This window comes from Coregonus lavaretus, assembly GCF_964263955.1.
Source record: "Coregonus lavaretus genome assembly, chromosome: 6".
Lineage (NCBI taxonomy): Eukaryota > Metazoa > Chordata > Actinopteri > Salmoniformes > Salmonidae > Coregonus > Coregonus lavaretus.
In genome coordinates, this window is record NC_139993.1 from 59,867,535 (window position 1) to 59,885,570 (window position 18,036).

Consider the following 18,036-nt stretch of genomic DNA (forward strand, 5'->3'; position numbering starts at 1 on the left):
AATACATATAATATACAGTGTGCAAATTTAGCAAGTTATGGAGGTAAGGCAATAAAATAGGCTATAGTGCAAAATAATTACAATTTAGTATTAACACTGGAATGATGTGCAAGAGATGATGTGCAAATAGAGATACTGGGGTACAAATGAGCAAAATAAATAACAATATAGGGATGAGGTAGTTGGGCGGGCTAATTTCAGATGGGCTGTGTACAGGTGCAGTGATCGGTAAGGTGCTCTGACAACTGATGCTTAAAGTTAGTGAGGGAGATAAGTGTCTCCAGCTTCAGAGATTTTTGCAATTTGTTCCAGTCATTGGCAGCAGAGAACTGGAAGGAATTGCGGCCAAAGGAGGTGTTGGCTTTGGGGATGACCAGTGAGATATACCCGCTGGAGCGCAGACTACGGGTGGGTGTTGCTATGGTGACCAATGAGCTAAGATAAGGCGGGGATTTGCCTAGCAGTGATTTATAGATGGCCTGGAGCCAGTGGGTTTGGCGACGAATATGTAGTGAGGACCAGCCAACAAGAGCGTACAGGTCACAGTGGTGGGTATTATATGGGGCTTTGGAGACAAAACGGATGGCACTGTGATAGACAACATCCAATTTGCTGAGTAGAGTGTTGGAGGCTATTTTGTAAATGACATCGCCGAAGTCAAGGATCGGTAGGATAGTCAGTTTTACGAGGGCATGTTTGGCAGCATGAGTGAAGGAGGCTTTGTTGCGAAATAGGAAACCGATTCTAGATTTAACTTTGGATTGGAGATTCTTAATGTGAACCTGGAAGGAGAGTTTACAGTCTAACCAGACACCTAGATATTTGTAGTTGTCCACATACTCTAGGTCAGACCCGTCTAGAGTAGTGATTCTAGTCGGGTGGGCGGGTGCAAGCAGCGTTCGGTTGAAGAGCATGCATTTAGTTTTACTAGTGTTTAGGAGCAGTTGGAGGCTACTAAAGGAGTGTTATATGGAATTGAAGCTCGTTTGGAGGTTTGTTAACACAGTGTCCAATGAAGGGCCAGATATATACAAAATGGTGTCGTCTGCGTAGAGGTGGATCTGAGAGTCACCAGCAGCAAGAGCGACGTCATTGATATACACAGAGAAAAGAGTTGGCCCAAGAATTGAACCCTGTGGCACCCCCATAGAGACTGCCATAGGTCCAGACAACAGGCCCTCCGATTTGACACATTGAACTCTATCTGAGAAGTAGTTGGTGAACCAGGCGAGGCAGTCATTTGAGAAACCAAGGCTATTTAGTCTGCCAATAAGAATGCGGTGGTTGACAGAGTCGAAAGCCTTGGCCAGGTCAATGAAAACGGCTGCACAGTACTGTCTATTATCGATCGCGGTTATAATATCGTTTAGGACCTTGAGCGTGGCTGAAGTGCACCCATGACCAGCTCGGAAACCGGATTGCATAGCGGAGAAGGTACGGTGGGATTCGAAATGGTCGGTGATCTGTTTGTTGACTTGGCTTTCAAAAACTTTTGAAAGGCAGGGCAGGATGGATATGGGTCTGTAACAGTTTGGGTCTAGAGTGTCACCCCCTTTGAAGAGGGGGATGACCGCGGCAGCTTTCCAGTCTCTGGGGATCTCAGACGTTATGAAAGAGAGGTTGAACAGGCTAGTAATAGGGGTTGCGACAATTTCGGCGGCTAGTTTTAGAAAGAAAGGGTCCAGATTGTCTAGCCCAGATGCTTTGTAGGGGTCCAGATTTTGCAGCTCTTTTAGAACATCAGCTGTCTGGATTTGTGTGAAGGAGAAGCGGGGGGGGCATGGGCAAGTTGCAGTGGAGGGTGCAGAGCTGGTGGCCGGGGTAGTGGTAGCCAGGTGGAAAGCATGGCCAGCCGTAGCAAAATGCTTGTTGAAATTCTCGATTATTGTAGATTTATCGGTGGTGATAGTGTTTCCTAGCCTCAGTGCAGTGGGCAGCTGGGAGGAAGTGCTCTTATTTTCCATGGACTTTACAGTGTCCCAAAACTTTTTGGAGTTAGTGCTACAGGATGCAAATTTCTGTTTGAAAAAGTTAGCCTTTGCTTTCCTAACTGCTTGTGTATATTGGTTCCTAACTTCCCTGAAAAGTTGCATATCGCGGGGGCTATTTGATGCTAATGCAGTACGCCACAGGATGTTTTTGTGCTGGTCAAGGGCAGTCAAGTCTGAGGAGAACCAGGGGCTATATCTGTTCTTAGTTCTGTATTTTTTGAATGGGGCATGTCTATTTAAGATTGAGAGGAAATTACTTTTAAAGAACAACCAGGCATCCTCTACTGACGGAATGAGATCTATATCCATCCAGGATACCTGGGCCAGGTCAATTAGGAAGGCCTGCTCGCTGAAGTGTTTTTGGGAGCGTTTGACAGTGATGAGGGGTGGTCGTTTGACCGCGGACCCGTTACGGACGCAGGCAATAAGGCAGTGATCGCTGAGATCCTGGTTGAAGACAGCGGAGGTGTATTTAGAGGGTAAGTTAGTCAGGATGATATCTATGAGGTACCCATGTTTACGGATTTAGGGTTGTACCTGGTAGGTTCGTTGATAATTTGTGTGAGATTGAGGGCATCTAGTTTAGATTGTAGGATGGCCGGGGTGTTAAGCATATCCCAATTTAGGTCACCAAGCAGTACGAACTCTGAGGATAGATGGGGGGCAATCAATTCACATATGGTGTCCAGGGCACAGCTGGGGGCTGAGGGGGGTCTGTAGCAAGCGGCAACAGTGAGAGACTTATTTCTGGAAAGGTGGATTTTTAGAAGTAGAAGCTCAAACTGTTTGGGCACAGACCTGGATAGTATGATAGAGCTCTGCAGGCTATCTCTACAGTAGATTGCAACTCCACCCCCTTTGGCAGTTCTATCTAGACGGAAAATGTTATAGTTGGGGATGGAAATTTCAGAATTTTTGGTGGCCTTCCTAAGCCAGGATTCAGACACTGCTAGAACATCAGGGTTGGCGGAGTGTGCTAACGCAGTGAATAACTCAAACTTAGGAAGGAGGCTTCTGATATTTATGTGCAGAAAACCAAGACTTTTACGGTTACAGAAGTCAACAAATGATAGCTCCTGGGGAGTAGGAGTGATACTGGGGGCTGCAGGGCCTGGGTTAGCCTCTACATCACCAGAGGAACAGAGGAGGACTAGAATAAGGATACGACTAAAGGCTTTAAGAACTGGTCTTCTAGTGCGTTGGGTACATAGAATAAAGGGGGCAGTTCTCCGGGCGTTGTAGAAAAGATTCAGGGCATTATGTACAGAAAAGGATATGGAAGGATATGAGTACAGTTCAGGTAACCCTAAGCGTTGGGTAACAATGAAAGAGATAGCGTCATTGGAGGCATCGATGGAGCCGGTCTCGGCGTGTATGGGGGGAGGAACAAAAGAACTATATGAGGCAGTTTGAGAGGGACTAGGGGTTCTACATTGAAATTGTATAATAAGAACTAACCCAAACAGCAATAGGCAAGGCATAATTGACATGGGAGAGAGGCATAAAGCAGTCACATGTGTTATTAGAGAGAGCTAAGACACAACTGGAAATAGCGATAACGTTTGGGCTAAGACTAAACAGAATAAACAGGACAGGGTACCGTGTAAAGGAACAGTCCAGCAGGCATCAGCTGTGCAGCTGAGTGATTATAAGGTCCAGTGAACAGCAATATGTGAGTCCGAGAGCAGTTCAAATTGGTGCTTCAGCACAGCTAGCAGGGAGCACAGTTGTAGTTTGCGTGTGCTAGCGGGCCGGGGTGGCAGATGGATCTTCGTGGTCGTCGCAACGGGAAGCCTGTTGAAACCACATCAGACTATTTCGTCGGCAAACCAGTCGTGTTGGATCGGCGGGGCTCAGTGTCAACACTAGGAGGTCCCGTCCGGTTGACAGAGAGGTAGATAGCCGGGAGATGGGCCTGAGGCTAGCTCAAGGCTAACTGGTGCTTGCTATAGGGTAATGGTAATCAGCCAACAACAGGTTGCAGCTAGCTAGCTGGTTGTGATGATCCGGCGCTAGGGTCCAGTGATTCCGGCAGAAAGTCCAATAAGCTCTGGGTCGATAGCACGCTGGGTCGATAGCACGCTGTGCAGACTGGCCGACGAATTGTCCAGGCTAGAGCTAGAGCTGGCTGGTGGATAGTGTAGGCCACGGACAATGGTGACGACGCTAACGGTGACTAATAACAGGTAGCCACTATTTTCAGCTTACGGTTCTTGATGAAAGTTATAAAGAAATAATAGAATCCTTTCCACGTTGGGTGAGGCGGGTTGCAGGAAAGTATATTTCGTTAAAGAATGAAAGTAAAAAAATTGAGAAATATAGACAAAAAAACAAGAAACGGGATATTTACACAGGACGAAAAATAAAAGCGACCGCACTGCTACGCCATCTTGGAATTTGTCATATGGGTTGACCCCAGCCCTCCACAGTGTCCTGAGGGTCGGAAGTACGTTCCGCTCGAGATTCGGGATCGACTCATTTACTGGGCTCACACGTCTCCCTCCTCTGGACATCCGGGTATTGGCCGGACAGTGCATTGCCTTAGCACTAAATACTGGTGGCCCACTTTGGCTAGGGATGTGAGGGTTTATGTCTCCTCCTGCTCGGTGTGCGCCCAGTGTAAGGCGCCCCGACATCTGCCCAGGGGTAAGTTACAACCCCTGCCCGTTCCACAACGACCATGGTCCCACCTCTCGGTGGATTTTGTGACAGACCTTCCCCTCTCTCAGGGGAATACCACCATCCTGGTCGTTGTGGACCGGTTCTCTAAGGCCTGTCGTCTTCTCCCTATGTCGGGTCTTCCTACTGCCCTACAGACCGCTGAGGCCCTATTTACCCACGTCTTCCGGCATTACGGGGTACCCGAGGATATAGTGTCTGATCGAGGCCCCCAGTTTACCTCCCGTGTTTGGAGATCGTTCATGGAGCGTTTGGGGGTCTCGGTTAGCCTTACCTCAGGGTACCACCCGGAGAGTAACGGGCAGGTAGAACGTGTCAACCAGGATGTGGGTAGGTTTCTGAGGTCGTATTGCCAGGGCCGGCCGGAGGAGTGGGCACGGTACATTCCCTGGGCCGGGATTGGCCCAGAACTCTCTCCGCCACTCCTCTACCAACCTAACCCCCTTCCAATGTGTGTTAGGTTACCAGCCGGTTCTGGCACCTTGGCAGCAGAGCCAGATCGAGGCCCCTGCGGTGGATGATTGGATGAGGCGCTCGGAAGAGACGTGGAACGCTGCCCACGTCCACCTGCAGCGGGCCGTCCTTCGTCACAAGGCGAGCGCCGATCTCCACCGCAGTGAGGGGCCGGTGTACGCACCCGGAGATCGAGTCTGGCTCTCTACCAGAAAACTACCCCTCCGCCTGCCCTGCCGGAAGCTGGGTCGGCGGTTTGTGGGGCCCTTTAAAGTCCTGAGAAGATTGAACGAGGTGTGTTATAGGTTACATCTACCTGTTGAGTATAAGAATATTAACCCCTCGTTCCATGTGTCTCTTCTCAGGCCGGTGGTAGCTGGTCCACTCCAGGACAATGAGATAGGGGAGACTCCTCCGCCCCCACTGGACATCGAGGGGGCTCCGGCGTACACCGTTCGGTCCATCTTGGACTCAAGACGCCGGATGGGGGGTCTCCAGTATCTCGTGGAGTGGGAGGGGTACTGCCCGGAGGAGCGGTGCTGGGTGCCGCGGAGGGACATCCTAGACCCATCTCTCCTGTCGGAGTTCCACCGGGACCATCCCGCGCGCCCTGCTCCGCGTCCTCCTGGTCGTCCCCGAGGCCGGGGTCGGCGCATGGCTGGAGCCGCGCGTCAAGGGGGGGGGTACTGTCACGGTTTCGGCCGAGGCTGCTCCTCCTCCTGGTTCGGGCAGGCTTCGGCGGTCGTCGTCCCCGGAGTACTAGCTGCCACCGATCTATGTTTCATGTTCGTTTGGTTTTGTCTTGATGTTGTACACCTGTGTCTTGTTAGTCCTCGTTAGTGTCCTATTTAGTTCTCGTTGTGTGTGTTTGTCTTTGTGTGTGATTGCTCTTCTGTTTCGTGTTGGAGCTACGTACTTCCCTCCAGTGTTTTGGAGAGGTTTTTCGCACGTTAGTGCACCGTTTGATTGACGCCTGTGTGCGCCGTTATTTCGCCTTCGGGCTTATTGTGCTTATTTTCTACGTGAATATTGCACTAAAGTCTTTTGGACTGAGCCTCTGCGTCCTGCGCTTGATTCATGCACCACACCCACCTTCAGCACCCCTTGACAGTTGTTTTGTATCCTGGCTTCGGGACCACCAGTAAAGATCCTTGTTTCACCATCTCTGCCTACTGCCTACTGTCTATCCTGCACCGCACCTGGGTCACACCTCACACCAACCCTTACAGGCACATTTAACAGTTAGGCTATTGATTATAGAGCTAATTAAGTTGGGGTTTCCTCTCTCCTCACTTTTCTTAGACAATTAAGGCGAGGGCTGTTTTCTCATCTCCTCATTCTGCTGCTGCCTCCGCCGCATTGTTCTCAACACCAATATGCTGTTTAACTTTACTATTACAGTATGCACATAGCAACACGGTCTAGGAAAAGGCGCCAATTCAACAGCGCACTGATGTGTTTCAGAACCGCGGACAGCGACCATTTGTTATAAAATATATTTGTTTTTAAATTGTGTTGCACCATTGTACATAATATAACCATTTACAATTTCAGTAGCACGTCTTGGACTGATGGACTGTGCCATCCCCACAGCCTCCACAATGGATCAGTCCACTCAAACAAGCACGAATCAGACAGGTGTTTTGTAAACCATGAAAAAAATGCTACTGCTCAACTAAAGACATCTCACGTATTTCATTTACACAAACAACCTGTACAGACATGCATATGGTATACACAAGAGTTGTGGACTCTAATAATAGTGACTTGGTCCTACCTCAGGTCCTACCTCAGGTATAAAGTACACATACAGTACTTACCAGGGGCTTTGAACGTCCTGAAGTTGATATTGACCAGGACAAAATGGATGACAGTTGGGCAGTTCCGTTCCCCCTTTTTTGGCCTGAAGACGTAGCACTCTTTCAGGCCCTCGCGGTCAAACACTTTAGGGTCGATCTTAGGGAACGGCAGTTTGTTCATCCGGGCCCACTTCTCAGCCAGCAGAAGCTCCTATATACCAAACACAAGTCAAAAAGCTAGCCTCTTGATTACTACTGCATAGTCAAATGATTATACATTTTATCCTAACACGTTAATAATCACACAAAAATTGCTCACAAAAAAATTTACAATGATAAAATGAAATAAACACTTAAAAACCAGGAAGTACTAGCAGGTGGCGCTTGGCGTCACAATGACCTTGAAGGGTGGGCTGGAGTCGCTGGGGCGAGCTGAGAAGTCGAAGGAGATGATGAGGTCGACGCCACGCTGCGGCCGCAGGATGAGGGGGTACGGGAGGTTATAGGTCAGACCACTGTCCACTATATGGATCTTCTTACTCTTCACGTCCAGGGGCTCATAGATATCAGAAAACTCATCGGGGTCTGAGAACGTTATGGAATACGATGCAGAATAAATACAGAACGTGTTACGGTAGAAATGCGTGAGTGAATTTATGTGTGTGTGGATGGGTATGTGTGTGTGGATGGGTATGTGTGTGTGGATGGGTATGTGTGTGTGGATGGGTATGTGTGTGTGGATGGGCATGTGTGTGTGGATGGGTAAGTGTGTGTGGATGGGCATGTGTGTGTGGATGGGTATGTGTGTGTGGATGGGTAAGTGTGTGTGGATGGGTATGTGTGTGTGGATGGGTAAGTGTGTGTGGATGGGTATGTGTGTGTGGATGGGTAAGTGTGTGTGTGATGGTCATACTATAGCGTTTTCCATTTGTACACAGTCTGGCATTTAGTAAAGCTATTGTGCTGTAACTGTACTGTAATTGTAGCTGTTTTATTACGCAGTCAGACTTAACTCAGTCACTACCATAACCTTTCAATAACTCTCACCGTAGGTCTATTGAATAGTACACAGCTCCAACAAGAGCTCTATTGCCAAGGTCTACTGGATCTAATATCTGCTTTATTTAGACTGTAACAACAGTCATAGACCTGTCATACAGGAATATCTGGAATCTAGAATCTAGAATGTGTTACATCTAGAACTCCTGGATCACCAGATTTGACCTCTGACCTGTGACAGCGTCCACCTCATCCTCGACGGAGGCGCAGGAGTTCTGGTACATGAAGTCTCCGAAGGTGGAGAAGGGCATGTTGGTGTTGAGGTTGAGGCCCAGCATGAAGTTATGGACCTTCCCCGCCCGCCCCTCCCGCGTGTTGAACAGGGAGGAGTCGCTGAAGAGGGAGGTGATCATTCGCTGGACCCAGCTGTTCTGGGCGGTGCGGTGGTACTCATCATCCTTGTTCTCACTGCCTCCTGGAGAGAAGAGAGATACAGAAAAAGAAAAGAGGCAAGGGAGAGAGAAGGGAACAATGTTAATAAAGAGAGGGCATTGTAGGCTTACAGTATCTATTTGGTAGCTAGAGGTGCTCCATAGTCCTTGATCTGAAGTCCACACCTTGACTTTTCTCCCTGGCAGGTCCACACACCTGAATACCCAGGTATAATACTATCATATACAGTATATAAAGTAGGTCTATTCAGTTTGATGGTACAAGGACTGGAGTTGTGACTGGAGTTGTGCACCCGTGCCCTTTGTATTTACACATGACCATTCACTTTCCCTCTCTATCATCTCTCTCTCTCTCTCTCTCTCTCTGTCTCTCGCTCTCGTTCTCTCTCTCTGTCTCTCTCTCTGTCTCTCGCTCTCTGTCTCTTTCTCTCTCTCTCTCTCTATCATCTCTCTCTATAATCTCTATCATCTCTCACTCTCTCTATAATCTCTATCATCTCTCTCTCTCTCTCTCTCTCTCTATCATCTCTCTCTATAATCTCTCTCTCTCTCTCTCTCTCTCTCTCTCTCTCTCTATCATCTCTCTCTCTCTCTATCATCTCTCTCTCTCTCTCTCTCTCTCTCTCTCTCTCTCCACAACACTAACATCTACACCCTATAAACAGAGATTGATCACCTCAGAGGCTAACCACCCACACATTATTGACCCACAACAGGTTTAACAGGGACAAAAAACATCCTCAGAGCCATCATCTACCAACCACACCCACATTAAAAAATACTACAGTTTACTATAGCATATTACAGTACTTACTATAGAATTATATAGTAAACTGTAGTATAATGTAGAATACTATACTACACTGTACTATCCCTCAAACGTGTAGTACTAAATATGTAGTATAAAATGTTGTAGTATACATACTACAGTATTATCCACACAAAAAAGCACTGAGGTAAATACTACAGTAATGTCCGCAAAAACACTATAATTTTTTAACAATAGTAAATACTACAGTATTTAATTTGCATATACCAGTCCATTCCCCTCCCCCATATCGCAATTTGTCCCTGACCATATATTGTATACAAAAGAGCAGAAGCTCTGAACTATCTGTTCAGACCCCAGTTCTAACTACCTACAGGTTGTAGAAAATGTGCTCTTTTAGTATTTCTCCAGTAGGTTTCCTGAGGAGAAAGAATCCACTTCTATGTCAAAGATAATCAAACTAAAACACTACAGTAAATACTACAGTGATGTTCACAAAAACACTACAGTAAATACTACAGTACTACAGTTTTCTTTTACTACAGTATTTATACTATAGTTAACTGTAAATACTACAGTATACTACAGTATTCACTATAGTATTTATAACATAGTAAGTATACTATAGTATTTTTTCATGTGGGCACAGAGACAGCCACGCTAGCTATGTCTGCTAAGAACAACCACTGACAGCTATGGGAACCTGATGCAACACGATTGGTTTAATTGTCAGGGGGTGAAATTAACTCTGATATACTCACCTCAACTTATGTTCAAGCATGATGCATCAACACCATACATAAGAATGTGTTATAATTAAATAAAGGAATGAAGAGACGTAACGTGTGAAAAATGCAGCGTCTGGGGCGGTGACTTCCCCAGAAGCAGTTTGAACAGAAGCTGAAGCATTGCAGAGATTTGTTTCTCCATCAGACCATACACTTCTTCAGGTTTCTGTGTATTTCCTATTAATGATTGTGCTTCATGGGCATTGTAGTCCTCACCTTTCTGAGGCTCCTCGTCATTGTCCATACTCTCCTCCCCCACGATGTGTTGAGGCTTTATCTGTTCTGTGGGAAAAGGACATCTACCTCAATCACATACAAGTCTTCAGTTATCATCTCAAAAAAGCAGAGCTTATCATGGCCTAACCGGTTTTTTTTTTTTTTTTTTTTTCTCTCTCTCTCTCTCTCTCTCTCTCTCTCTCTCTCTCCCTCTCTCTTTTTTTTTCTCTCTCTCTCTCTCTTTTTTTTCTCTCTCTCTCTCTCTTTTTTTCTCTCTCTCTCTCTCTCTCTCTCTCTCTCTCTCTCTCTCTCTCTCTCTCTCTCTCTCTCTCTCTCTAATCTCTATCTATAATCTCTATCATCCGTTATCGCTTATATTAGGCTGTCCAATAAACTCTCAATTGTTTAGGCCCTACCTTTTTATAAACTAATTTGCAACAATGGCTTACGTAACAAACACAACAAAACAATTTTCGTATAACATAAACCTGTCAATTCCTGGAATGGGCGTAGGTGTTTATGTGCTCACTGAACCTGTATGCTGGTATGTACTGCATTGTACTGTAGGTGTATGTGTTGATGTATTACCGCCATGTGTGTGAGTGTGTTGGTGAATTAAAAGGTCAAATCAAACCTCAACAGCCCATTAATAAGCTTTTATAAATAGTGACAGGAAGCTGAACATAATCTTTGTTTCCATTGAAGGGAATCACACCCTCATCTGAGAAACCCAGGACAAAGTTATTTTAGGAATCGCTTGACAGGTGTCATGTGAGCTGGCATCAGGTACAGCTGTCACTCGCGTGTCACATAAAGCTGCATTCACACCAAGAGTCAAGCGTAATAGGAAACAGACTACAATAGGAGGTGCAGTTGGTTTGCGTTGTGCAGAGCAGACACAACACATTGGAATGGGGACTATGGGCTAACACATCAACTTGGAACTAAGCCTTTGAGGTAACCACAGTCAGTGCCTCCAGGTGTCAGTCACTGGGACAATGCTGTATGAGCTGCACTGTAAGTAGATACTAGAAAGGTGTACGCAGGGCTCTTAATTAAAACATTTGAATGGTAGCTTAAGTGCTCCCAACTTTAAAAAGTTAGGAACACAACATACAATTTAGGAGCACCAGAAAATATGGAGTTGGTCCGCCCTTTGCTGCTATAACAGCATCCACTCTTCTGGGAAGGCTTTCCACTAGATGTTGGAGCATTGCTGCGGGGACTTGCTTCCATTCAGCCACAAGAGCATTACTGAGGTCGGGCACTGATGTTGAGAGATTAGGCCTGGCTCGCAGTTGGCGTTCCAATTCATCCCAAAGGTGTTCGATGGGGTTGAGGTCAGGGCTCCGTCAAGTTCTTCCACACCGATCTCGACAAACCATTTCTGTTTGGACCTCGCTTTGTGCACGGGGGCATTGTCATGCTGAAACAGGAAAGGGCCTTCCCCAAACTGTTGCCACAAAGTTAGAAGCACAGAATCGTCTAGAATGTAATTGTATGCTGTAGCATTAAGATTTCCCTTCAATGGAACTAAGGGGCCTAGCCCGAACCATGAAAAACAGCCCCATTGTACTGCCAATGTTTGTCTATGGAGATTGCATGGCTGTGTGCTCGATTTTATACATCAGCGACGGGCGTGGTTGAAATAACCCAATCCACTAGTTTGAAGGTGTCCACATACTGTACTTGTGTATATGTAGTGCATGTTGTGCCCAAGAAACTAATACAGTATGTAAACCTGTAAATACATTTGTTTATTATAAAAAGCTAAAGTATTGATACAAATACCTGTAATTGAAATTAAAACGTCATTTGTGGAATATTAGGTTTCTACATTATGTAAAAGCACTATTTTCCTATTGAGATGCATTACATTGAAAATTGTACACTGTCTCTTTAAGAGCATCAAGTGCAAGTCATCTGTCATTCATTCATTGCTATGATCATTGATCTCCTGAAGAAAATATCATTTTTCCTTTGTTTCTGTGCCCCCAAATGTTTGGATACACTGGTAAAGTTACCACGTTGTTAACTAGCTAGCTAATGAGGTAACAAACATGACTGAAGAAGGTGTAAAACAAATGTGGCCCGTGAGTAGTTTTAGAACGGCCCGCGACATGGTTTATGCATGTAAAATACGCCCACGCAAATCTCAGACTGTGAGTATGCACAACTTCTAGTGTTTGATCTACTGTATTGCATTTTGGGGGAAATTGAGGTGTTTGATACACAGGAATTATTTGTACATTTACATTTTAGTCATTTAGCAGATGCTTTTATCCAGAGCGACTTACAATAGTGAGTGCATAAATTTTTCACACTGGTCCTCCGTGGGAATTGAACACACAACCCTGGCGTTGCACGCGCCATGCTCTACCAACTGAGGCTAATAAATACATGAAATGGTAGGCCTAATGATAAAACAGATCCATTTGCAGTTCGTAAGAAGATAGCATAGCAGCATGCCGCCAAATATATTTATTTTACTTTTATTATATATGCCTAAATCCTAATCATATTGCAGGGCATGTCTCTCCTTTTCTGACGTGACTGGTTTACACAACAAATATTAGGCTACCATTTATCCATCGCTTATTCAAAAGCCAACCATGCTCGAAAGTAAATAGACCGGTAGCCTATGACAGTATGGGTAGGCTACAGTATTGCTGTGTGATAGGAGCGTGACATTATACTCTATTTAATCTCAGAGCCAACACCAAGGCAGGATAGGAGCGTGACATCATAGCCTATTTAATCTCAGAGCCAATCCCAAGGCAGGATAGGAGCGTGACATCATAGCCTATTTAATCTCAGAGCCAACACCAAGGCAGGATAGGAGCGTGACATCATAGCCTATTTAATCTCAGAGCCAACACCAAGGCAGGAGATAGAAACACAATCATCTATTGATAAAGTAAATATTGAACAACAGTTTGTATTTTGCATAGAAGTGTGGGCTGTAGGTAGCATTAACTTCTAAATTGTTCAATAGACAATCCATCTTGCAGAATGCACAACCAGTGTTTGGCACACACTATATGCGGCATTAATTTTTAGCTTAAAAAGTCACTGCAAAAGATTGAAACATTCTGCCCAAATCTCTACAGAAATGTGATCAAATTTGCCATTGTGCTTCCGTAGAAACTGTCATGGCCAAGTTCCAACATCTGAAATCATACAGAAAATGAGGGTGTTCTTGTTACTATGAAAGGTGAATGGAGGGCATTTTTCAGGCGGGGTTGTAACGCTCGTTTAGGAGAGCAGAAATATAGTACGGCTCTGATTTATCAATGAAAACGTGTACCGTATATGTTGTGTGCGACAGTTTGATCATTCCCAATAACCTGTTGCACAAGCAAATCCTAGAATCTCCCCGTACGTCAGAATGAGGCCCCATGTGGCATTAATTAGTTGCATTGGTCGCACTTTAGAGATTGGTCGCACTTTACAGCCCTGGGTGTCTGTGCCGTACTAACGGTGGAGGAGACCAGGATGTGGTACTATATCTACACAGGATGCATGACTTCATTGGGGACATTGGGGTCAGGCTTCAGACAAAACGTTGGGGTTAGGATTAGAGTTCAAAGGGAAGTGTGTGTGGTTTCTTACCAAGCTCTTCCTCCATAGTGCTCCCCCCGACCGTGTCTTTCACCCCCAGAACTCTGTTGAAGAGAATGGAGAAAGCACTGCCCCACACCCCTGGAGAGAGAAACCACAACATCAATTTAATGTAATGAATCACAAAAATCATGTTTATAGCTTATCATTTAATGAATCTCTTGAGGAAGTGCCATGAGGAAGTGCCAAGGATATCCTGTGTCAGTGTTTTTCTACCTATGAGGAAGTGTCAGGGCTATTCTCTGTGAGTGTTTTCCTACCCATAAGGAAATGTAGTGGGTTCTCCTCATAACGCTTCACAGCGGTTCCCATGAAGAACTTGCTTCCAAAAAGGTCAGGGGTCATGAACGTTCCATACTTTGCCATTCCAATCTCAAATGGGCTGAACTCCACCCAGTCTGTGTAAAAAACAACAACAATCATCCATTAATCAAAATACAATCAGTGTATGTATGTAACTAACTAACTAACTAACTAACACTTTCATTAGGAGAGCACACGGTAAGTACAATGTAATTGGGAAAATGTGTACGCCCTTTCACAAATCTGCAGTAAATCTGCACTTATATGTGTTTGATATGGACAGAGGGTAACCCAGGTTTACAGTAACAGTACAAGCCAGGTGCTGGAGGGTGTACCCTACGTCAGGGTTTCCCAAACTCGGTCCTGGGCCCCCCATGGGTGCAGCTTTTGGTTTTTGCCCTAGCACTACACAGCTGATTCAAATAATCAAAGCTTGATGATGAGTTGGTTATTTTAATCAACTGTGTAGTGCTAGTGCAAAAAAACAAAAGTGACACAACAACACCCATACATACAGTACTATTAGGCACAACACAGTGTTTCATACATTATATATTTGAGTTCCTCAGAACAACAATCACCTTTCAGCCTATTCTTGGCACTGGGTTAAGGAGGATAAGGTTACCACTGTCCTGTATGTTAGGTGGTTTTATTTAGCCTTTCTCTGGAATGGGTGTGAAGGTATTTCCTTGTAAAACCAGTATTAAAAGGTGGGGGATTTACAGTAAAAGGGAATAATTGACTAACTGAAGCAATATTATATTTCAGCTAATCTGCAAAATACACTATAGGCCAAGTTTTGGGTCACAGTTCCCGAAACTCAGCATTCAGTCACGCGCTAGGTCAACCTAACAGGGAACCGATCCTAGATCAGGGCTTGGGGCCACACCACAACCACATTGACCCCTACCTAACATTGCCCTCCTACAGTAATGCCTGTGATCAATATGTTGTTACATTGCTGTTTTTTGTTTTGTTTTTGCAATACCATTGGTTTTGCAATCTCTTGTGCTTGATCACATCCGTGCCTGCCTTTCTTTCAGTAACAAAGACTGTTTTCAGAGCTGTAGGCTTTGATGTCACTATGGCTTTGTTGTAAATGAATGTAACTGGTCATATGCACAGTAGATATGTCACGCCCTGACTCAGGGGACTCTTATATGTTGAGTCAGGGTGTGAATATTCTATGTTGTGTAGATCTATGTTGGCCGGTGTGGTTCCCGATCAGAGGCAGCTGTCGCTCATTGTCTCTGATTGGGGCCCATACTTAGGCAGCCTATTGGCACTCGTTAGTTGTGGGATCTTGTTCCGTGAGTAGGCTAGTTTTGTGGTTAGCCTTAGGACTTCATGTTTCGTTGGTTTCACGCTGCGCCTTGGTCTGACCCGTCCTTCAACGAACGTGACAAGATAGCTATATTAATAGATGACTTTTCAATGGTGTTTAATATCTGAAAGCCCCATTTGGATATCAGCCCACCATGACACATCAGCTGGTGGTAAACCAGAGATACGCATTAAGAGAGTTGGGCCAGGTTTTAGAACGGACGCCATGTTAGCACCTTTTCTTCTCCAAATGTTGGTAATGTAACAATACGACAGTTCCCTCTGAAACCCTCTGTAAACAAGCAAAACAATGTATTTAATTGATTATAATGTGTATCCAAGTCTGTACTGTGTTGTGGTGTCAACAAATTGCATATATGCTTTCACTGGACGTCTTCATAGGTTTGGAAAACTATCCGAAATAAACAGCGCAATGCGGAAGCGTCAATTACCACTTAGCAATGGCTACGGAGAAGAAAGTACCGCTCTCGGGAACATTCAGACAGAAACCGGATTGACCCAACTCTCTCTATATATGACTCTGTGGTAAATTAGTGATGCTGCAAGGAAATGTAGTGTACGGATATTTGCATGTGGGAGATAGGAGCTCTGGTAACATATTATGTAAAAGGAATACACATAGTCATTCTACTAAAGACACACACACACACACACACACACACACACACACACACACACACAGCCCAAATAGGCTCTTTCAGAACTTGGACCATCCATTCAAACTACGTGCCCAGCACTGCGAACACACAACCACACTACGTGCATTAACTCCTCACAGAAATGCTACGCTTTATTGAACAACTGAGGGGAGCCTTGTAGCCACACTGGGCTTGTGGTCTACAGTAATACACACACACAACGCATACACACTCACTGACCTGCGAACATGAGCTCGGACACGTCTGGTTTGACGTGCAGACAGGTGAACAGAGGGAGGGGACACTGGGCCTCATTTACCTTCTCATGCAACTCACTCAGCTTTGTGTCCATCCTCTGATGAAAAACAAAGAAACACTTTTGGAGTCAGGGCCTCTTGAAGACGGAGAGAGAGAAATACAGTAACAATGAAAACAGGTGTCTGCAGTCCTCTCACCGCAGGAATGAGTGTCTCTCCGATGAGCATGCCGAAGATGTCTGTGAAGGTGACGGGCTGTCCGTTGGCCTTCTTGCTCCACAGAGCCTGGATGTAGTTGGTGATGTGCTGGGGCAGCAGCAGCCTCAGAGGGTTACTGCTCACACTCTTCATCAGCTCTGCGTTGATCTCCTTAGGACCCTTAGAGGGGAACTCTGGGTGGGAGAACAGGGTCGACATGTACCTGTGGGGGAGATAGTGAGGGAGGGAGGGAGGGAGAAAGTGACGGAGGGAGGGAGGAGGGAGAGGGAGGAAGAGGTAGAGATAGAGGGAGGGAGAGGTAGAGGGAGGGAGAGATAGAGGGTGGGAGAGGTAGAGGAGGGAGTGAAGGTGGGAGGAAGTGTGGGAGATAGATAGTAAGGGAAGAAGGGAGATAGAGGGAGGGAGATAGAGGGATGGAGATAGGGATGGAGGGAGATAGAGGGATGGAGAGATAGAGAGAGGGAAATAGAGGGAGGAGAGATAGAGAGAGGGAGAGAGATGGAGGGAGAGAGATAGAGGGAGGGAGAGAGGGATGGAGAGATAGAGAGAGGGAGATAGAGGAAGGAGAGATAGAGAGAGGGAAATAGAGGGAGGAGAGATAGAGAGAGGGAGAGAGATAGAGGGAGAGAGATAGAGGGAGGGAGAAAGAGGGAGGGAAATAGAGGGAGAGAGATAGAGGGATTGAGATAGAGGGAGGGAGGCGAGATAGAGTGAGGGAGATAGAGGGAGGGAGGAGAGATAGAGGGAGGAGAGATAGAGGGAGGGAGATAGATAGAGGGAGGAGAGATAGAGGGAGGGAGGAGAGATAGAGGGAGGGAGATAGATAGTGAGGCAGGAAAACACACATGGAGAGCACTACAGTCCTCCATACAAATACTGGGCAAATGTTGATGCAGAGGTAGATACTGTAGGAGAGGAGTGGGAGGGAGGGAGGGAGGGGAGGAAGGGAGGGAGGGTTTGTGAAAGAGAGCATGGTATAAACAGATGACTGACCAGGTGGATCCAGAGAGGCCAGCGATGTAGGTGGCACAGTCCAGGACCCCAGACTCATACAGGGCCTTCATCACCCCAGAGAACCCCACCATGGCCCTGAAGCCTCCCCCTGAACCCACTATGGCTATCACCGGCACCTGCACAGACACAGGCAGGAAGAGATAGGAACGGATTATACAATATAATGTATTCCCTGTCATAGCATGACTACTTGAGATTCCTAGCAGAACTGTGATAAACCCCTACTTCCTTATGTTACCTCCCTCCGTCAGTCTGATTGGCTGGGCCTGGCTCCCCAGTGGGTGGCCCTCATGTGAAATCCATAGATTAGGGCCTAATTAATTAATTTCAATTGACTGATTTCCTTATATGAACTGTAACACAGTAAAATCGTTGAAATTGTTGCATGTTGCATTTATATTTTTGTTCAGTACACATAGTTTTAGATGTTCAAGAGCCTGGAGTGTTTTTTAACTTTGTTTTTTCCCTCAAAACTCCCGCATGCCAGATTGAAT

At 45.8% G+C, this 18,036-nt stretch overlaps 1 protein-coding gene across 1 annotated transcript in view; it reads right to left on the reverse strand.

Annotated features, from left to right (window-relative positions):
* The window catches only part of pla2g4ab (phospholipase A2, group IVAb (cytosolic, calcium-dependent)), a 66,665-nt gene that overhangs the window by 14,590 nt on the left and 34,039 nt on the right, over positions 1-18,036 (reverse strand). Inside the window, exons 8-16 of the mRNA XM_084164053.1 lie at positions 17,522-17,658; positions 16,508-16,730; positions 16,293-16,407; positions 14,028-14,165; positions 13,759-13,848; positions 10,147-10,212; positions 8,154-8,396; positions 7,323-7,507; positions 6,944-7,133 (exon numbers count right to left, since the gene is read on the reverse strand). Coding sequence (XP_084020179.1) covers positions 6,944-7,133; positions 7,323-7,507; positions 8,154-8,396; positions 10,147-10,212; positions 13,759-13,848; positions 14,028-14,165; positions 16,293-16,407; positions 16,508-16,730; positions 17,522-17,658 — 1,387 coding nt within the window. The remainder of the gene's footprint in view (positions 1-6,943; positions 7,134-7,322; positions 7,508-8,153; positions 8,397-10,146; positions 10,213-13,758; positions 13,849-14,027; positions 14,166-16,292; positions 16,408-16,507; positions 16,731-17,521; positions 17,659-18,036) is intronic.